The sequence below is a fragment of the Miniopterus schreibersii genome, assembly GCF_964146895.1.
Source record: "Miniopterus schreibersii genome assembly, chromosome: 19".
NCBI lineage: Eukaryota > Metazoa > Chordata > Mammalia > Chiroptera > Miniopteridae > Miniopterus > Miniopterus schreibersii.
In genome coordinates, this window is record NC_138119.1 from 27,090,705 (window position 1) to 27,113,582 (window position 22,878).

The window sequence follows — 22,878 nt, forward strand, 5'->3', positions numbered from 1 at the left end:
TAAACATTTACGTAGCTCCTTCTGTGCAGTGTGCAGTAGTTCACTATTCACGCCTTAAACAATAACCAGGTAGGATTCCTAAATGATCAACTCCAGACAGATACTCAGCAGAAACCAAAGCATTTTCTCAGCAAAGCGATGTAGTGAAAATGGCACTGAAGAAGGAACCAGATGACATGATTTCAAGTCTCAGCCCTGCCACTTACCAAGTGGATGTGGCAAGTCATTTAACTAAGCTCTAACTTCCTCTCCCACTAAATAAGAATAATAATTCTGTTAGATCTATATTACAGAACTGTAGAGCCAATGACAGTGCTTTGAAAAATGTCGAAAAGAGAGATATGTATCAGATGCTTTTATAGTATTTCCTCTCTCATGTTCCACTGAAATCTAGTTGAAGCCCCATCTTTCCTGTTGGTATCCATCAGTGGTGTCTTGGACATCAAGATCACAAATATAAAAGATGGCTGGGGTTAGCCTAAAGATTTTGTTGTTGTTGTTGTTTTAACACAGCCCCACGTGTAATTAGGGGTCCACAAAGGCCTCTTATAATGGTGATGGAGGTGAGAGGTTTGGTACTCTGATGGGTTTATGTTTTCATGAGGAAAATGTGTGTCCACACAGCATCTTGGGGTATTTGCAGATCTGGAGGGATTTTTAAATGTCCTACCCCTCTTACTGGAGTCAGCACTCAGTTATCAGTGTTCAGAGAGGAGTTTTCATTACAGCCTACATCACCCCCACTCCACTCCCCAGGCTCCGGGCTTCCTCTTCCTAAGGCTCCTCCACCTTGTCTCCTAAAATTCCAGCTTGTTTTTACTATCAAATCAAGCAAACTGAAGATGGTGCACAAATCTGATATCTGCCCTGGCCGGTGAGGCTCAGTGGTTGGGTGGCGTCCCACCCACCAAGAGGTCATTGGTTCGATTCCTGATCAGGGCACATGCCCTGGCTGTGGGCTCGATCCCCAGTAGGGCGGTGCAGGAGGCAGTTTATGGATGTTTCTCTCATCAATGTTTCTCTCTCTCCCTTCCTCTCTCTCTAAAATCAATGAAAACATATATATTTTTTTAAATCTGATATCTAACAACATGCCTCTAAACCCAGATGCTGATTATTTGGATATGTTATAGTCTGGATCTAAATCACTGGGCGTGTGAAAGTTGCCTGGAGCTGTTAGGCTCTCCTCTCCCTCCAAAATGTCAAAGCCGGTTATGGGGTCCACCCACTGCACTCAGCGGGAGAGGTTCACACCCAGAATGATGCCAGCCACGGAGCAGCTCTTCCAGGGTTGAAGTGATGGGCTCTGGAAGGGCACTAGAAGGGAAACTGGAAGTTTCTCATATTGTTAACTGACGCTGGCATTAACAGATCAATTATTGTAGAGTCTCTCAAAGGCGATACAAGGCGCACTTCAATCAGAACCACTAGGAGTGTTCACTAAAATACAGATTCCTGGGCACTACCCTAGAGCTACTGAGCCAGAGTCTCTTAGAGGTGAGGGCTTAGGATTATGCATTTTAAAATAAGCATTTCAGGTGATTTTAACGGGCAATAAAGTTAGGAAATAACTGTACGTGAAATTGGGCAGGAGAATAAGTGACATCAGACTGATTTATGATGACACAAGGGGAGCATATCCATTACGAAAGCTGTGTTAGACCAGGCCAACCTTGAAATCACTCGGCGGCGTGTTCACAGTGAGAAATGTAGCTACTAGGCATCAAACCTGCACTGAGCCACACACACAGGAGGCAGGAGAGAGTGTCATACATATTTAACATTAAGCTGCCACAGCAAATAAACAAAATCAGAGAATCCCCTACACACCATTCTGAAGAGTCATCAGTGAGACGTGGCCCAGGTCTTCAGCATGCCCCTGGCTATGAATCAAACTCCCGCTCTCCCCAAACCTGCGCATCCATCTGTTTCCTGGACAGATCGGTAAAGACCGCTTCCTCTGGAGAGCCTGAAAAAGCCACCTGACCGGGGCAATTGCGAAGGATGAGGCACAGCAGTGCCAAGTCAGCGTGATGAAAGGCGGAGGCTAGCATGGTCCTGGACCTTAGCAGATGACCAGGGAATGATTTCTAGATTTACAGAGTGAGGAAGGAAGGAGAAAATGGAATGGGATGAGATGGGAGGATGGGAGGAAGCATAAACTGATAGAGGAAAGGGCGGATGGATGGATGGATGGATGGATGGATGGATGGATGGACGGAGGGACGGACAGGTGGACTGAGGAACAAAGAGAACCACCATGTCAGATCCCAAACTAATTTTTAACAGGTGTATTGAGACAGAATTAAAACACCACACAATTGCCCTAGCCAGTTTTGCTCAGCGGTTAGAGCATCGGCCTGCGGACTGAAAGGTCCCGGGTTCGATTCTGGCCAAGGGCACGTACATCAGTTGCAGGCTCGATGCCTGGCCCTGGTCAGCGCAGGAGCAGGAGGGAACCAATCAATGTGTCTCTCTCACATCGCTGTTTCTCTCTCTCTCTCTCTCTCCCCTCCCTCCCTCCCTTCACCCTCTCGGAAAAGCAATGGGAAAAGCATCCTCAGGTGAGGATTAAAAAAATAAATAAAAGAAAAAACACACCATAGAATTAACCCATGTAAAGTGTATAATTCAATGACTTTTCATATATTTACAGAGTCCTGCCACCATCAAGACAATCCATTTTAAAACATTTTATCACTCCCCCAAAAGAAGCCCATGCTTAGTAGTCATTGCCCCCTAAACTCCCATCCCTTCCAGCCCTAAGCAACCACTAATATACTTTTTATCTCTATAGATTTGCCTATTCTGCACATTTCACAGAAGTGGAATCATACAGTATGTGGTCCTTTGTTACTGGCTTCTTTCACTTACACTAATGTTGTCAAGGTTCGCCTGCGTTATAGCATGTGTCAGTACTTCATACTTTTTATTGCTGAATAATATTCCATTGTACAGATATACCACATCTTTATCGACTCACCAAGTGATGACATGTGGGCTGTTCCCATTTTTTTCACTATTATAAATAATGCTGCTATGAACATCTGTGTACCAGTCATTTACACCTCCGAGTGGGATTGCTAGGTCATGCGGTAACTCTACATTTAACTTTTTGGAGAACGGCCAGACTATATTCCAAAGTGTCTGTTTTCTATTTTCTATTTCTATGAGGGTTCAAATTTTCCACATCCTCACCAACACTTATTTTCCATTTTGAGCTTGTTCCTTATTATAGTAACATTAGCGTTTGTGAAATGATATCTCGTTGCGGCTTTGATTTGCATTTTCCGGATGGCTAATAATGAATGTTGAATATCCTTTTCATGTGCTTATTGGTCATTTGTTTATCTTCTTTGGGTAAATGTCTATATAGATCCTTTGCCCATTTTAAATTGAGTCATGTGTCATTTTATTATTGAATTGTAGTAATTCTTTATATATTCTAGATAAAAATTCCTTATCAGATACATGGTTTGCAAAATTTTTCTAGTTACATTCCAATTACATTTCCACTTTCTGGATGATGTCCTTTGAATCATAAAAAAAAAAATTTTGATTTTTTTCCTTTTGTTGCTTGAGTTTTTGGTATCACATACAAGAAACCATTGGCTAAACAAGGTCATAAAGATTTACCCGATCCAACTGATGTGGCTCAGTGGTTGACCGTTGACTTATGAACCAGGAGGTCACAGTTTGATTCCCGGTCAGGGCACATGCCTGGGTTGCAGGCTCCATCCTCAGTAAGGGGCATGCAGGAGGCAGCAGATCAATAATGCTCTATCATCATTGATGTTTCTCTCTCTCTCTCTTCCTCTCTCTGAAATTAATAAAAAATTTTAAAAAAGAATTACCCCTACATGTTAGGTCTTTGATGCATTTTAAGTTAATATTTGAGTATGGTGTGAGGAGGTGTCAAACTTCAATTCTTTCGCATGTAGATATCTACGAAACTATTTCCGACAGAAGAAAAAGGGGCCATGTGGGTGGAATAATGTTAATATAATAATATTACCAATAATAAGCTACCATTAGTAAGGGCTTACCATGTACCAGGGACTGTGCATTACCTTATTTAATTTCCATAGTCATTTATGAAGTAGGTATTTGTCTCAATTTACAGGGTTGAAACTGAATGTTAGATGGGTGAAGTACCTTGTCCACGGTCCCATCACTAATGGATGACTTCAGAGTCCTTTACCACCATTCTGCACATCACTGAAACACAGCTCTCAGAAATAAGGGAATTCCTCAAATACACCTGACTTCTCTTAGCTATCCAGTATGAATTCACTGATCAACAATTTACCTTGAGCCTCCTATTTCTATTTGAACCATTTTATCATTTCTTGGATGCTTCAAATGCTATGTTTCACTCAAAGAAAAATCAGGATTTCTTCAGAATCCAAGAAAGACTTCTGTTTTTGGCAATAGCAGGTAAGTGATTTTGGCCAATTCTCCCACTGGAAAAAAATTAAGTTACTAGATAAATATTTTAAATTTTTTCAAAAAGCTGGCAATGACACTAAGGAATTGCTAGGCCAAAATCTAAGAGGAAATGAGAACCAAGGGAGACAAGGGAAGTTCTCAACAATGTTTTTGTTATGAGAACACTTGTCTAGACTGTGCTACAATATTTGGGGTAAGATAATAGGAATAAAATCCCATAGCCTGCTAAAAGCAGCGAGTCTAACAGGTGACCCACAAAAGCACATTAAGCTGGGGCCCAGAAAGGAATCAAATCACCATCAGGGTAAGTGTGAGCCAGAAGTAAACGCAGACCCCCTCCCCTCTTCCAGAGAAAAGGGAGAAGACAGTGAATCGCTCCCAGAGGATGTAACATGGGCCAGTCCTAGGTATGTCAGTTATAAATGTGAATTTTGCCTGGAGGAAGGTACCTTCATACTAGCCCCCAGGAAAGCCCCAATATAATTACATAAGACAATGAGCGGCACATAGTCAAAGATGACCGAGTATAAAAGGAAAGAGGTGCTAAGGGTAAGACTCAGCATTAAAAAATCAGTAGGAAAAAAAACCAGATTTAAGATATTGAAAGTATCAAACATTAGACTGTAAAGCAACTACACTCACCATACTTAAGAAACAAAAGGCAAATCTAAAAATATCTTTAAAATATATATAAAGATCAAGAAACTACAAAACATGCCCCTTCCAGAGTGAATCTGGCCCTGGAAAAAAAGTACTAATTCAGGCAGGTTATTGAGCAAACTGCTTATCTCCACAAAGACCCCCTTTCATCTGGGCATTTTCCTTGGCATTTGCCTATCCCCTCAGATGCCAGAGGCAGAGGTCAGGAAACAGAGGAGAAATCCGTAGTGACCGTTCTTTCTCCAGAATTCAGTAATCAGTCTACGTGAGCTACAAAAAACACAGTAGATCGACCTCAGGTTTCTCTGCCCCTGTCTCAGGTGCCAAAACCATGAACCGGTACGGATTCTGCAGACCCAGGTGGCGCCCAGCCCGGCCCTGGGAGAACTCTGAAGGTGTCTTGCTCCACCCTCCTGGTCTTTGACTCTCCGCGGCCCTGTCATTCCTCATGTTCCCTCCTGACTGCCCTCCCCTCTGAATCAGCCTCCACGTTACTCTGCAGGGATCTCTCAAAGATGAGAATCGTGTCGCTCTCCTGCAAAAGTCTTGCTGGGACCCACCCCTCCCCAGCCTGTTTGGGGACACGTCCACACTCCGTAGCGTGGCCTGTGCGGCCTTCGTCACCTAGTCTTCAAGCCGCCTCTGCGCGTCCCCCGTGCCCGCTCACATCACAGCTCGCACCCTCTCCGCTAGGATCCCGAGGTGCCTGCAGTTGCCTGAACACGCCACTTGATGCCCCCGCCTTGTGCACGCTGCGCCACCCCCCGAGCCTGCTGCTTCCTCATGCCCATGCCCACCTCTGATGTCGCCTCCTCCACGACGACTTTCTCACCCAGAAGACAAAGCCAGCCACTCATTTCTCTTTTTTCTCTTTTAGTAAACGTTTAATTTGGGAATGATTTCAGATTTACAGAAAAGTTGCAAAGATACTGCCGTGAGTTCCCATATAGTCTTCACCCAATTTCTCCTAACAGTACATTTGTCAAAACAAAGAAGCCAACACTGGGCCATTGCTATTAACTAGACTCTCTACTTTATTCTAATTTCACCAGTTTTTTCTGTCCTGGATTCCAATCTAGCATACCACATTGCATACTGTAGCTCTTGATTCCCCCCCCCCCCATTCGTTTCTTTTTCTCAAAGCCCTGTAGCAGGTTTTGCCACGTTTGATATGGCTGCATTGCAAGCACCCACTATAATGACCAGCAGGAACACTGGGAGGCCTTCTCCTTCGAGCAACCCTGTCTGTAAAAAACGATCAGCCTCATCCAGACTCACCTGATCACTGTGCCTTTTTCCTGAGTCATATAGGTTGGGATGCTTCCCAGATTTCTTATTTCCCTACAGTGTACTTTGGCTTCTTTTAGTAAAGTCCTTGCCGATGGTAGCAATTTTTTACAGCAATGCAAAAGGTATGATCCAACCCTCCAGCAATTTTGTTGGGGCAGCCACGAAATGTAATGAGAAAAGTAACCACGAGGCAAGCTTCAAACATGAAAAAGTGAGTGATAGGTTGCAGTGGACACAAATCGAATGTTAAAACAGGACCAGAAACAATTTTGTGTTAAATCTTATCTGGTTTCTTCCAGTTTAGTCAAAAGGAACAGTGGCTTTCTAAGAAAGGGCCTGGCTCCCAAGACAAGCCTGTGTGGCCATCATTTGGTTATTTGTCATTTAAAAGTCAGCGAATAACAGCATCCATTATGTTGTCTGGCAATTTTTAGATTTTGAGTGATTGACAACCCTCAGAACGCAAATGATCCACTCTTGAATATTACAACGAGCGTGCTCACCAGGCAAACCAGAGACATCTTTCCAATGCTCTGCGGCACAGTGTTACATCCCTTGGCTGACCCCTCGGTTATCTGTCTTCTTTGTCCCCCAAAAGCCACAGGTGATAGCCACAGATAAATCCCTGTGGTACATACCCTTGGCCCCTGGAAGACTTCTAAGGAATGCAATCATCTTTTAAAACAAAATATTAGACTTCCCCTTTCGTTTTACTAATAGCATTGAGTCTTCTCAGTTTTATTTCCCCAAGGTCACATGAAAATGCCACCAGAAAAATAAAGAAAAGTCCTGAGACGTGCTTCCTAGAGACCTAAATAGGGCTAAAATTAGCAGCTGCCTCCTTCTCTGGGCAAGAGCTTGCAGCAGCTGGAGCGTGACAATCCCCAGAGGAGAGCAGAGGGGAGCAGAGAGGCGCTGCGGGCACGCTGCTCACCTGGCACCAGGGAACAGGCTTCCAGCCTCGGGCAAGCTGCATGCTGGGCAGCTCCCAAGAGGAGGACCAGCCCCGCCTGCCTTCTCAGGGAGCCTCAATCTGTCAGCCTGCCATGGGCACCACACACTTCCAGACCAGCTATTTCTGTCTGTTGCTTTCTGTACAATCAGTGTCATGAGCTGGAAGAAGACACTTGAGGAGAAGATGAATATTAAAGCCGGTGGGAGCTGGAAGTGTAGCTTTGTTTTAAAATCCGCTAATTAGTGCACCTCTGGAGGTCACTGTGGGTTCCTGCTTCTGCTCGCCCATCTTCACTGACCATATCACAGCACTTCGAACTGGATCGCCCAAGAAATACAAGGCTCACCGGCAACTAGAAGGTTCGCCACCTTTACAGGGCCTTCGCCAGGCCTCTGGCTCAGAATGCCCTGCTCTGGATGACTACATTCACCTGGGACACTGTCGTGGCGGGAGAGTGGCTGTTCCCACCTCATTTTACAGTGTCGGGATGTCTGTCCTATGGTCCACGCCCAGACAGCAAAGTCCAGCTAAGGTGCGGACTTCAGCACTTGGAAAGGGGGCTGAACTGGACTCCTGCCTGAACCACTGGCCCATCTCAGTACTCTGTGCCACCACCCAGCTTCCCACACCACACAGCCTGTGTGAGTTTCCTAGGCCCGTCACAGCAAAGCTCTACAACAGACACTTAGTGTCTCAGTTCCGGAGGTGAGAAAGCTGGATCAGGGTGCCGGCAGGGCCGTGCTCCCTCCGAAGCCTCTACAGGAGGTTCCTCCCTTGCTACTATAAGCTTCTGGTGGCTCAGGCCTCTGTCACCTTCTCCCTGTGGCTTCATATCTTCCCTCTGTGCACATCTGTCTCTGTTTCCAGATTTCCTCGTTTTCATAAGGACACCTGTCATTTGGATTAGGGCACACCCTAATGACCTCATTTTAACTCCATTTCCTCTATATACAGACCCTATTTCCAAAGAAGGTCACATTTTGAGATGATGGGGTTAGATCATCCACGCATTTTGAGGGGACACAATTCAATCCGTAACACCCCCTCTGCCACAGGCTCTTAGGAGGTTCTCCTTGCAAAGAACACTGCACAGCAGTGGGTAAGGTGACCAGGGGGGCAGCTGGCAGGCTGCAGGAATCACAAATCAGTGCAGAGAAAAATGATCTGGACGAGGCTCCAATGCCTGCGGACACAAAGCTCTGGCCCCTGGAACAATCTTGTGTGGTACTAAACAGGTGCTCCCCAAACAGGATTGTTTGTTTCTGCCTTTATTTCAAGACAATGACCAGTTTTTCCCCGTGGTTTTTAATCTCATGTACTGAACATTCACCAAAATGCTTGCCGGCCTTAATTACAAAGAGGTGACCACAGTGCTGGATAAAATTCCTGAATAGTTCCCTGGACGCCACTCTCTGATCTTTACTACAAAGCAAAGAGCTACAACCGCCCAGCCCACGCTGAGGCTTCCACTTCATTTCCAGCACTGAGCAAAGTGACGCACTGTAACCACAGCCTGCAGCCCTCCAACAGCCATCCTGAGACCATTTGGTTTCTCTGTAATTCGGCTAGCATACCCCAGCAAAACGATCACCTTCCACTGCTTTCTTGGTCTGAGTAAGAGAAAACGCTGTGAGCAAGCTAATGCAATGTCTGAGTAAGCCTAAAAGCGGGAAATCCAACACCTTGGGTATTGATTTGCCTGGTGAGCAAGGGCCCTTCATCACCTGAGCAGGCTCAGAATAAAAACAATTGTAGGTGTACAGTCTATCCAGCAGCAAATCCAGCCAGCAGCTGAGGGCTGGCCTACCAACCCCAGAACCTGGGAGGTCTGATTCCTGTCACCACCCAACCCCCTACCAGTTAGTACCAGAAACAGAACAATAAACCAGGTGCCTTAGACTTGGTCTCCAATTGTGACACTAGGAATGTTTCCTGGTGAAAACTGATTGCTGGTGATGATTTAGGACTCACAGAGCAGAGAGGGCAGAGCAGTAGAATGTAAAGGATATGGGATTTAGAGTCAAAAAGCTTGTAATCTCACCTGATTTCACTGCTTACTAGCTAAACAATGCGTGTTCTTTTAAGCCGTTAAGTTTGGAGTAGTTTGTTACGCAGCAGGGGCTAGCTGACCCCTGCTGTGTAACCCCAACCACTGTCCAGTCCCGATTAATATTTCTTTTCTTTTGGGCTAGAGTAAATAAATGAGGTGGGACACAAAGGACAGAGTGAGCTTCTTTCCCCTATAGAGCATCAGTCTTCAAACTGTGCTATGCATTACCATGAGGGTTATAAAGGGACTTTTCAAAGTACATAAACGGCATGGATAACTTTAGAAGAATTGATGTCCAGGTCCTCAACTTCCATATGTACCTACATATCCTTCTCTAAAGGTTTATCTCATAAAATATCCTTTGTCCCACTTTATAAAGGAAAGTCAAGTCTCCCACCATCCTTATCTTACCTCAGGATGTAAAACCCTCAAGGAAATTGGCATAACACCTTGAGAAACTGCCTGATTATGTCTACAAAAGCTGCCTGTATGTATACCCTGTGGTGCAGCAGTCCCTCCCAGGTATATACCCAACAAAAATGCATGCATATCTTCACCACAGGACATATATATGACTGCTCATAGGGGCTAATAGCTGTTATGTTCACCAACAGGAGAATGGATAGATTGTGGCATGTTCACACAAGGGAGCACTTTACAGTAATAAGCAGGAAAAATCAATAACCATAATCATACATAGATGAATCTCTCAACATGAAATTGAGTGAAAGAAACTGGACAAAAAAAATACATACTATGCTATTCTATTTACACATATTATAAAACAAACAAGCTCCCCACAAAGAGCTATGCATTTAGGAGTCAGAATAATGGTTACTCTTAAGGGCAGGCGTAAGTGGTAGGGGTCATGAGAAGGGGCCTCTAGGTGTTCGTTATACATGTGTGTTCACTAAAAGAAAATTCTTATGATATATGTGCTTTTTGAGGCTATATTATATTTCAATAAAAATCTTTAAAACAGTCAGGGGGCAAAATAAAGGGACAATCAAATAACCATAAATTCCTAATGCATTCACAAGAGAAACGTATTTCCAATAAAATTTTACTTATTTTGTGTTACTAATCGGTTATCAAATGGCGTCATCTTTGTGTTATTTTGAGCTCTATGTTATTAATAATTGTAATGATAATTTGATCCAGGAGAAAAACTGGTTTCTAGCCTTATAGTGATCGAAAAGGAAACAAACAAACAAAAAACAGCGCTGCAGAGAAGTATGGGAGCTAATAAAGGAAAAAACTTTTAGACAAGACAAAATTCTGTGGGTTCAATGAAACAGAAATATGTGACTAAGGAAATATTACTATGAAAGAAGATCTTGCTCGTATATATTTTTGAAAGGGTAATGGTACATGTATATCAAATCACTGTTATTTGTAAATTACACATTTAAAGGTGTCAGTTTTACTTTCAAATGTCAATATTTTTAATATGGCAAAATTCAGATCTGTTATAATTATTTAAATTTAGAATAGAAGAATTTTGATGTCTACCTTAGAAAGCATAACAGGGTACATAATTTGTCAAAGTTACTTTGTTTGAGGCACAAAAGCAAAAAAAAAAAAAAAAAGTTATACAAAAAAAAAAAAATGACTCAGTACAAAAAAATCTCACGAAATATCCTTCCCTTAAGAACCTGTCACAGTGGTATGTATCCCACCTACATTAGACAGAATGCTTTTAGTTACAAGTGACAGAAACCCAACCAAATTGGACTGTCAATGAGTGAAGGCTCTGAGATTTTTACCCTACTTGGAAGCAATAAATTAGCCTCAGCTTCATGGATGCTGGAAGAAGACATGAGACTTTTGGGTCAGAGACACGGGACTTCCTTACTCGCAGCAGTAACAGTAGCCAGAGCGTTTGTGCCAAATCCCACAATGCAATGTGAAAAGGGACAGGTGATACCTGCACATGCGGTGGGTTATGTCGTGGGAGATAAACCCCAGGGAAATACAGGTATTTTATAATGGGCAGTAAGCCTGCCTGGTTTTTGCCTCCAGCAAGAGATATTTATTACACTGGACAGTAAACAAATACCTTTTATTTTGGAGCAAAACACTATCTCCAGCTTCCAAAGATGTTTCCTGTACAAATATTCTTGGAAAGACAGTGTGGAACAAAGGCAGTGAGAGTCTCTGCTTAAAAGACATACGGAAACACAAGAGAGCCCTGGAGAATTGTACACAGAATCTAGGAGCTTAAAACATATGGCAGTGGGTTGTCTCAAAATATTGTCTCAAAAAATATAGTGTCCAACGTGCAGCTCTGCTTCCCTTGGCGTCGGTGCCCCTCTCTACTTGGCTCTCCACGCTGGTGGCAAGAAGGCTGCCAGCAGCTCTGGCCCAATATGCTGATACTTCTGCAACAACAAAGGAAGGAGAAGTTCTCCTTCCTGACAGTCCCCACAAAAAACTCTGGAATTCCATCGCATGAGCAGACAGACCACACTGGTCGTGGTCACATGTTGACTCTGTATCTTGTATGTCAGGTGTGTCCCACCGGAATGACACAGATCCAGAGCGGGATAGGAGAGGTTTGTTCCCAAAGAATGGGAGCCCGTGCTGAGCGAGGAGAACTACAGCCTTCCGTTGTATTACTCCCTACCCTCGGGATAACGAATCCCACGTTTCTTCTGTGAAATTCAAGTATTATTCTTTTTACAGGCAGATTCTCATTTTAATAAGGCTGGTGGCCTATCCAAATTGCTTTTATAATCAAATCTCCTGAGAAAGAAGCTATTCAAGTGATGCCACAGAAGGGATGTTCTGTGAAATAGCAATTGTTACCTTACTGTGCTGCGATGGGCTCAGTAATGGCTCCTCCAAAGATGACCACATCCTAATCCCCAGAAGGGACTCTGCAGATGTGATCACATTAAGGATCTTGAGATGGGGAAGCAACCAATGGATGTCTCTCTCTCTCACATCGATGTTTTTCTCTCTCTCTCTCCTTATCTCCCTCTCTTCCACTCTGTCTAAAACAAAACCAAAAAAAAAAAAAAACAATGGAAAAAATACTCTCTGGTGGGGATTAACAACAACAAAAAACTTCCACTCACTATTCCTCTTGTCCCACACCTAGTGACTTGGACTGAAATACTGCTCTGGGTGACCACGTGGCACAGAGTAAAGAAGAAACTAAGGCTTCAGAAAGTCTTGAAATTCAGATTCCAAGGATGGCCATAAATGGACCAATGTGTAGCCATGAAAACTCCATGTACAGGTAGGGGCTAGGGAAAGTGGTGAGACAAGGCAGTCACAGAGGAAGGCCCCCAAGACGCCGACATCTGCCCTCTATCTTCTCTCATCAGAATGAAATTTTAATCCCAAGAATTTAAGCAGATGTGAGGGAATTTAACCAGATGTGAGGGACCGAGTTTCTATTTAACCACAGCCTTCCAGAACGAATGTACAGTGCAACACCCAGTTCAGCTTTAAATGAAACGCCTGTCCAGAGCCATCTGAGTCAAGAGGCGAATAAATGGCCTGGACAAGGCTAGAACCAGGGAGAAAATACACTTTCTCCTCTCTCAGCTAGAAATGAAATGATAAGCCAATAGGGGAGTGTAAAGGTTCTGACCCGCATAAGAGAATTATGAGTTCCTCTCTCACTGCGATGTGGAGGGGAAAGGACCCAGTTCTTCTCGCCTTGACATGGGGCCACTCCGGGAGCTAAATGTTGAGACACAGTTTGCCAAATTAGATCAGGCAGCAGGAGGGAAAACAGAGAGAGAGAGAGAGAGTGTGTGTGTGTGTGTGTGTGTGTGTGTGTGTGTGTGTGTGTGATGAGAAGGCAGGCTGGAGAAGATCTGGTAGATCCACGTTTCTACCAAGCTCCCATCCCTGCAAAACCCTAGCTGCAGAATCCAGTGCCCCACTTCCTGGGAAATGTGGTTCCCCTTTGTACAAGGCCCAGGCCTTCCGCTGATGGAAGTCACTGGACTTTTCAGAAGGAGCACCACCCTCCACCTAGACAAACATAAAGCTCTCAGCCCCCTCAAGGCCAGATACATGTCCACTGTATACCCATCCCCACTGTCCGCTTTTCTCCAGCTGTCCCAGGGCTACAGAGCACCACCAGGAGGCTGAAGACACAGTGGTTTATGGAGACTGGTCCTGCAGATTTGGAGTATAACACAGCGATATTTTTGAGTTACAGAGCAGTCATCAGGTGCTTATCCAAGAATCAACTTACATACACTTCAATGCCAAGGATTTAAGGCAGACGTGAGAACGCTCCTTCCATCAACAAGTGCTTCTGAGAGCCAAAGTTATGTAAGAAGCAACCTGCATTTGCCTCTGCAGAGATGACACAGCAAGCTGGGGACCAAATCCCCAGCCACATCCTTCCCAGTCCCTGGCCCCAGCTAGGTTCCTTCTACACACACACATACACACACACAGGCGCTTTTATCTAAACATTCACATTCCTCAAGCTACTTGAAGTAAACTTCAATTGTGAAAGTTTGGGGATTTTTTTTGAAGGCAAAGATATAAATTATTTTTTCTCAGTTGCATTAATTGAACATTATGTCTCCAACCTCTGCCGCAGAGATAACACTCAATAAAAACGGTTTGTGTGTGGTGTGTACCAGAGGTCAGCGTTTCCACCTCATGGCTGGCACTGTCCACTCTTCTGGACAGCAGGGCTGTGTGCACAGCAGAAAGGGAAGGCTCTGGTTTTACAGCTTCATATCACCAGCCCCCCTGAGACCAGGAGAGATTTTTACATAAGCTACTAAAATAACCTTTCAGCCTAAAGCAAACAAATCCATGTCTAGATTCAGTGAACTGGAGGCGAGAGAGAGAGACTGACCTTAAGACAACTCCTCCAGGAGAATCATGAGACCCTTCCAGGGACATCAGCGATGCTGGGGAAAGACTCACTGAGAATTAGTGAGGCTGTGTCTTCCATCTCCTCATTAAGCCCTGTCCTCCAGACACCTGTCTGTCCCCTTCCTGCTCCTCCAGGACCCAGAGGTGAAATCCGTGAGAGGAACACAGTGCCACCAGCTCCTCCCTGTCACTGAAGCAGGTCTGGTCCATCAAGGCGCAGAGGGACAATGGTGGTTACCCCCAAGGAAGGGTCGCTTTCCCATTAAACCTGGAAATCTAGATACTGAGCTTAACTGCTCTCCATCCCTGCAGATAGGCTCACTTCATCACACTTTCCTCAGTATGTAGAGGTGGGTCTTAGAACAACAGGTCCTGCTCAGGTGGCTAAGGGACAAGACCAGAGGCAACCAGCATGCCAGACTCCTCGCTCATTCATCAGCAGTGACATGTTCAGGTCAACAGTCCCTCATCTGAAACCTTTGGGCCAGAGGACTTTCAGAATTCAGATTGTTATTTTTTTTAATTTTAGAAAGCTAATAAAATGCCCCAGCAGAGTCTGAGGAAGCATCCGATGAAATCATTAATACATTTTTGTATCAAAACATGAATATTCATACTAATCTTCTAGTTATGAATAAAAATTCCAGAGTTCTCAAGTGGGGGAATTTGGCACCATCTGGTTTACTTTCCTCCAGGAGCCATAAAAACCCGATCCCTGGGGGGACAAAGACAAGGGCCAGACAGGCGGGGCAACTGCCAAGACCCCAGTAGACATTCCCTGACTCGGGAGGCCATGGGGCAGACCAGCTGAGACAGGGCCAGGCTGATCCGGAGAATCTCCGACACAGAGGATGCCTTCTAAGTTTGAGCCTCCCCGGCCCAAGAACCCAGAGGGAAATATTCCACAGAGCCCTCTGTATTCCGGGAATCAGTCCCCGGGACTCGGGCACCTGGCTCCAAGGAGGACACGGCACACACCCAGCCACAGGCCACGGCAGCGCGGGCCGCAGCCAGAGTTCTCAGAGCCCGACCTTGTGTGACCTAAGCTGGCCACACGGGGTGCAGGGCTAACCACACCTGGCTCTTTCGGGCCTTGAGACGCAGGAAGGGCATTACGCAGCTGCTGTCTTCCTCTCTGCCCCTTGAAATGCCAGCACCCCCAGGGGCCACCTCCCACCTGCTCTCTTCTCCCTCTGCGCTCCCAGACTAGCTGCGTCCACTCGCATGGCCTTACCTGCCTCCTTCACTCCAGCTTACATTTCAGGCACCTCCCCTGGCTGCCTCATGTACCCCTCCCGCTGAGTCACAGCCTACTAACGCCTGTGTCCTTTCCCCGCATCGCCCCACCGTGCACCTAGGTTACATGTGACGGGTTCTGGCCAAAGGGACGTGAGTGGAAATGCCACGCGTCCCTTCGGCGGGGGTGTTCAGCACCGATGCGCCAGCCCCACCTCGCCTCCCCTCCGAGATGCCAGGACAGGGTGGCGAAGAACCAAAACAGAAACCTTCTAGGTTCCGGAGTCACCACTTAGAAACAGCCGCTGCCCTGCACTGAACTATGAGAAGAAGGAACTTACATGGGGGGAAATTACTGAGAGTCGGGGATGACCTGACACAGCAGCGAGTGTTAAATACCCCCATGCGCCTGCCTTCGCCATCCGGCAAGTTCCTGCTCGCTGTGCTTAAGACTCCAATTCAAATGCCGCCTGCTCTGCGCAGTCCAACTTCCACGGGAAGGTCGGTCGCTCAGTCCCGCGACCTCTGGCGGTTTACCCCCGCGTCTGGCAAGCAATTACCCGAATCTACGGACACATTTCAGTTTGCGAGTCGAGGCCCCACATCTGGGTGCTGCTGCTTCCAGCCCTGTACCCTCAGTGCCCTGCAAGTTGCAGACACTCAATACGTTTGATTTGCTGAAGGGAAAATCGGAGCCTTGTTGCTCAGGTGACCGGCAAACCACAAGTCAGCATTTTCCCCCGGGCCTTCCATTCTCAGCATGTGCTAGGTACTGTGGTTGGCAGGAGGCAAGGTAAGTAAAACACTGTCACCCCCGCTAGGAGTATTTTTTTTGTTAATCTTCACTTGAGAATATTTTCCCATTGATTTGGAGAGAGAGTGCAAGGGAGGGAAGGAAGAAGGGAGGAGAGAGAGAGAAACACCAATGTGAGAGAGACATATCAACTGGTTGCCTCCCCCATATGCCCCAACTGGGCCAGGGCTGGTACCTGCAACCCAGGTACGTGCCCTTGGCTGGGAATTGAACTTCGACCCTTCGGTGCACTGGCTGATGCTCTAACCACTGAGACACTACGGGCAGGGCTCTAGGACTATTTTTTTATCTTTAGATCCTCTCTACCCCATTATCTCCCATCTTTATTAAAGGACAGCCTCCACTTAGAATTACCTGGTCTTTTCAGGAATTATCAGCCAAGCCATTTCTCAGAAAGCAAGATCAAAGAGGGTATTGTAGTGAGGAGATGAAAGCCGAACAGGGCTCTCTCTCGGCCCCTGAGAGCCTGCCTCAGCCAAGCCTGCCACCGTGTGGAGATGACAGCCTCGCCGTGCAGACACGTCATCACTGCTTGGCAAAGCTTCCCACACCAAAGGCACAAAACCCTGTCACTGGTCAGGGAAACAGAACACAGGGAACTAGCTAGAGTAACGTGTACTGGGAGTACTTCCCTTTCTCCCGATTCTCTTAAAGACGTGATGCAACCCTAAGTTTCAGCCCCAGGGAAATGGTGACCTTAAATAAATGATGACAATTATTAATGCAGTGTTTGCACAATAATTCCCACAAACTAACATTTTACCTGCTGCAGGTGTGGCTTTGCTGTGGACATTGAGATGAGCCACTTAATGTACATTAACCATGAGACTGGTCGGCACTGCTGGCACCCTGGTGTTCAGACAAAAACGTCCCCAACAAAGAGCTGTGCCAAACCCTAGTGCCATACCCACAGTTCAGGAGAGCACAGTGGGGCTTCTAGGACTTTCAGAGCAGTGAATAGAACAAGGTTAGACTCTGCAGTATGCTGGGATCTACAGACAATCAGTAAGATTAGAAAACATGAAAAAATTGGAGGCTTAACATAGCAGAATGGAATGGTAGAGCTTGGGAGCATTGGGACAGTACATTTTTACTTTTTATTTTATTATTTATTTTTTATTGTTGTGAGTATTACAGATGTCCCCCATTCCCCCCCCCCTTACCCCCATCCAACCATCTCCCAAGTATCATATGATCTCACTCATGTGGAATCTAAGGAGCACAAGAGACTGACAAACAAGACAGGACCACAGACATGGTAGCGTGGAACAGACGGACAGGTCTCAGAGGAAAGGTGGGAAGGGCAGGGCGGAGAGATTAACCAAAGAACTTATACATATATGCACAGCCCATGGACACAGACAATGGGGCGGGAGATGGGACAGTACATTTTGATGTTAAGTGTCACATGTCATAGACAAGAGGTACATCAAGACACAGGGGACTGTTCTTGGCTGGTATTTTTGTAGGTCACATACCATGAATAGAACAATGAATGTCCCCCCACCCAAGATACCAAGTACATATGTGGAAAACAATAAATTAAGTGAAAATAGCATTGCCCGGCAGCTTACCTTGAACGAAGATCCTAAACCAGTAGATTTTCCCAACTTGGTTGCCCCCAAGAAACACGAGGTTGGACAGGATCAGCATGGAGGTAGAACAGGAAGCGAAGGCAGCGTGGAACCGGCGGCGAGCCCGTGGGGAGAGGAACTGGACCTGGGGGGAGGCAAGAGCACCTCATCGCAAGGGTGGAAACATAAGACTGAGACGTCACCAGCCCAGGGTGCCTCCCCCAGACCCTGAGCTGTTATTCAAATTAAAACCGTCACTTAAACAGGTCTCAACACTTCTGCTCCTGCAACACGCTCATTCTGGTCTAAGGAAAGAAGTGCAGCGCCCCCCACGTTGTCGCTCCCTACGACCAAAATGGGCTTCCCTCGGACGCGTGGAACAAGTTCTGACGCTGGATGAGATGGGGCTGGCATGTCCCCATGCATTTTCTGCATGTAAATCTACAGGTACAAGAGCTGTTCAAACTGTTCTCCACGACAAGCACAGCTCCACGTGACTGAGGTCAAGATCGGGGCGGTCTTCGGGGCCAGCGTACTTGACCCTGGGAAGCCACCTCGTAACCCTGGCCCACTATTAGGAGGAGTCCCACTAAGAGGGCGCAGGAGATCGGTACAACCTGACTCCATTCCTGGAGTCAGAGCTCAAGGCACAGGTCCCACCAGTAGCGAGCTTGCAGCAGCGACAGAAAACGGCGGCTCCTCACAGCGCCTGAAACGCTCGGGGGCTGGAGAGAGGTTCCCCTCACTGATGATAAAGGGTTCTGCGCAGCCATCCGAGGTCTTCGCCGCACTTTTCCCTCCCCTTTTAATACCTTCTTGAGGATTTCGCCAAGTCAGCGAAGCCTTTACTTCTCAGCACTGACCGACCGTTCTGGTGGCCCTCTGGCGTGAGGTCACAGTGCTGGGGCTGGAGGGTGTGAGCCACCGTGAGCACATCGCAGGGACTGTGCTTTGGGACTGTGTATTCAGAAGGAGAACCAGGTATAGTGCGACAGCCAGGCACACGGAGCCCCTGGGGTTCTGACAAACACCCCAGCCTAACCCAAAGACACAGAAAAGAGAGGAAGCAAAGGGTCTGGAGACACTTCTGAAAGCTGCACGTCTCTGGGGTGGTCGCCTGCATCTAGTTCCAGCTGCGCTCCAGGTACACCTAGAATTCTGAATTAGCCGGATACCTGGAGGGCAAACAGGTCTGAACTGGAGGGCGGGCGACTCTCCAGCAGGAGGCTTACTGGCTTCTGGGGACCCTGCTGTGGATCACCGGTGGCTATTGTGTCAGCCTCGGTCAGGATCCTCTGAAAGTCCAGAGAAATGAACACCTCCCAGCACCTCCCCTCTTCTCTCCTGCCAGTCCCAGCACCTGTTCTGCACGCTCAGCTATAGCTGCCACCATATACCTCCCCATCCATGGCTGTCTCCTCCTGTGTCACCTGGGAGCATGGCTTTACTGCCACCACAGGTGAGAGCGGGGCCTTCTCATGCGTGAGCTGGGCAGTGGGCACTGACTGAGCTGTCTGCTCTCCAGCGATGCTGATATGTCCCTGGTTAGAGGCCGCCACACAAGATGACCTCTGGTCTCTTTCCCTGCTCTAAGAAGCCACAGGCATGCACAGGCGATGCTGTCAAACAAGACCAGATGAGAGATAATTACACAGTATAAAACCTGGTAATGAAAGAGAAATGGGGACGAAGCAGGCTTGTAACTCTGAGCTCTTCACCTCTGAGGATCAGGAGACATGGATCTGCCAGTTTCTGCATTTTAGAGCAGAGGAAGGTACTTTCTGGGTATTACTGACTCAATTAGCAATAACTGGGGAGGCAGGATGAGAGGAGGCAGGGAGACAGCGGGGGGGAAAAATCCAGAATAATAAACCAAGAAAACATGAATTGTCTTAATTGGCATAACTGTGTCCAAATAATTCTCTCCAGGTAGCAGGACATTCTAACACATTTGATTTCTAAGGGACCAGTGAGTCAGATACTCTGCCGCTTCTGTTTTAACCCCATTAGTGTCCCCAACCTTATTTCCTGTTTGGGGAAGTCCAAGGCCCCGTGTGATCTCTCTCTCATTAATGTCGATTACGGAGGGCGGACACAGCTTGGTTAAGCTCAGAGTGGTTCTCCTTTCATGGGAAATTATTACAATTATTAAATAATCAATAGAGGGGTACTGAAAGAAACGCTCTTTGCATTGGGTTGCTAAGCAGGGCTGTGGCGCTGGGTTACCTGGTACCGGGCAAAGGCAGGTTCTGTAGGAGGCAGAGCTGAGGGGCAAGGGTGGTGCAAGGCAGGAAGCGAAGAAGAGGGGCTGCTGGAGGCGCAGGGCTCCTCTCCAGCACCCCAGGCCTGGTTCCTATGGATCTTCCCTTAATTCTCTGAGTACCCCAGTATCTCTCTCAACTCCATGAGTCAATAAATTCCTACTTCTGCTCAGAGAAAAAAATAGTCAAAATAATAGAAAATATGAAGGAGCCTCTAGTCTCAGAAACAAGAGAGAAGACATCTAAAATCTGAAACAATTGACTACAATTTTTAGAGAGTTAATTTTTTTAAAAATAAGCAAGAATGTTAAAGGCACAGGCTGATGGAATCAATAAGCTAGAAGGACTTAAAGGAGAAATCAAGATGCTCATAGGCAGTTCTTAATTATCCCCCAGGGGAGAGTGGGAGGGAGACAAAATAGATGATGAAAACGAAAATCCAAAAACCTAATTTTAACTAATAGCCCGATCCTCTGAACTGAAAAAATTAGCCTTTCCAATGAGCAGCGCGCTCACAGAGCATCGCTTCCCTTCGCTGTGAGCCAGTGCAAGAGCAGAAGGATGGACTGACCACAAGGAAGGAGGGAGGGCCTGTCTGGGGAGTCCACAGGAGGGTGATAATTAGCAGCCAAGGGGACTTAAAGTCTAGGCTGCAACCATCTCTTCTCTCCAGATTTCCTGGAACACAGTAGAAGGGAACCGTTTTGACACTGGGGATCTCTTCAGCTCTGTCTTGGGAACCATCTGGCCTCGGATGCATTGCCCATGGACAAACGGTGTGGGGAAGGCCTGGGGAGGGGGTGGGAGCAGGGTGGGGGGGCTAAAGGGGGGGATCACCTGTAATACTTTCAACAATAAAAATTAAACCTATTAAAAAAACAACTTTAGAGCAGCGATTTTTAACCTTTTTCATCTCATGGCACACACCAACTACCAAAATTCTGTGGCACACCAAAAGATCTATTTTTTTGCCCATCTGACCAAAAAAATAGGTACAATTTTGCTTGATTTACAAAAATAATAATAATAATAGTAATCACCTACCCTTTTTGTTCCAAAGTGATTTTTTGATTTTTTTTTAATCAGGTGTCTGTACACGTATATAAGGATTTCTGGTACCAAGAATGAACCAATCAGACGCAACCTTATTACGCGATGTGACCAACAAGAGGCAACCCTATTATGCGACCTATTTATTTATGGTTAAAGACAGGGCACCCCACACCCCTGAAACCAAGGAACGAAGAAGAATGGGAGGTAGGGAAGGTCAGAGAGCATCAGTGTGCCCAGGCAGGGTGACCAGTTCTCCGGCATGGACGACAGATTGGGGCAGTTTCTCTCCATGTTAATGTCGCTATAACCCCCTCTCCAGGCCCAAGGGAAGGTGCTGACTGGGCTTCAGGCCTGGGTACAGCAAGGCCCTCAGAACATCCAGAAATGCAGGAGCCAACCTCTAATTCTGCAGTGCAAGCATGCTGTCTGGGTCAGAAGAGATAAGAGCTGGGGAGTGGGAATGTTTGATCAATAGTTTAGCAATGAATTTAAGCTTCCTTCCAAGACATGGATTCCAAAAGTGAGCCATGTAACCCAAACAAAGTAGACCTTAGGGCTGAACTAAACTTCTGTCAAACCAGTTTGAATTCCCTGCTGCGAGGTGTCCGTGGCTCGTGTGTTTATTCACATCTCCATGGCAACTCTTCTATCTTTTCCAGTCAACATCCTGTCCCTGGAAATCACAGGACTGGATGGGGCCAAGGAGCTGGGCCTGGGGGTGTGATCTGCAGCATCTGGGTCAGAAGCGATGCTCGGCACAGCCCGGGGTGGGAGGCAGATGCTGCTGTGGGGCCGCTGGCTGCTGAGCTCGGTGGGCGCCGCAGTTTCCACGGAGGGGCTGCACGTGGGGCCGAGCTGGGAGGAGGGGCCAGGCTGAGCATCTGGGGGAGCAGATGGGCCGGAGAAATGGCTGCTGGAGATGGTGACAAAGGCTTGGCAAGTGGGTCCTGATGCTGTTTATTTTTAAGTGGGGGAGAAGCTAAAAACAGAAACTGGGTGGGTTTGAGCAGCTGGACAGTTCTTCCAAATAATCACTGAAGTTTTTCATTTTCTAATAAAAATGCTAACCAGAGGGTAAGAGATGAAGAGCGAGGAAATGGCAAGCGGGGGAGACTGGTGGGGAGATACCTCGCAGGCCATAAAGATGAAATCAAAGACAGAAAATGAACAATTCTAGCTCTCAAGGGCGGCCAGAGGGAGGCCCTCAGGTCAAGAGGACTCAAACTCTGGAAGTCACTCCAGGGCCCCCGTCCCATCTCTGGGCCAACCTGCCAGGCCACTGATGCCCTTGACCCCTTTCTCAAGGCACTTTGTCATTTCCCTTTAGAAGTGTCTGTTTTACCAGTTACCCATCTCTCCCATGTTCCTACCAATCTGGTAAACCCCTGAGGGATGGGACGGCTTCTTCTTTCCTCTGCATCACCAAGACCGACGCACGCTCCGTGTGTGCTCAATTATTACCTAACACCTGCCTCCCTCCTTGCCCTGAATAAGTGACACAGTCTCCTGGCTTCCTTCATGTTTCATCTCACCCTACATCCAAGCCAAGTGAACACATGAAGGCGCTCACAGTACAATGCTTCCTTCCTTGTTCTAAGTATACGGGGCTTCGAAAAAAATATCTGGCCAATGAAGTTCAAGTTTCCAGTCTCTGGTTGCTACTGAGATCTAAGCAATGC

General features: G+C 46.7%; 1 protein-coding gene across 6 annotated transcripts in view; it reads right to left on the minus strand.

The window, feature by feature from the left end:
• The window catches only part of HHAT (hedgehog acyltransferase), a 179,994-nt gene that overhangs the window by 25,564 nt on the left and 131,552 nt on the right, over positions 1–22,878 (minus strand). For 5 of the 6 annotated variants that reach the window (XM_081121197.1, XM_081121193.1, XM_081121198.1 and 2 more), the window contains one exon: positions 17,886–18,030. The exons of the other annotated variant lie outside the window; for it this stretch is intronic. In XM_081121197.1, coding sequence (XP_080977323.1) covers positions 17,886–18,030 — 145 coding nt within the window. The remainder of the gene's footprint in view (positions 1–17,885; positions 18,031–22,878) is intronic. 6 annotated transcript variants of the gene reach the window in all.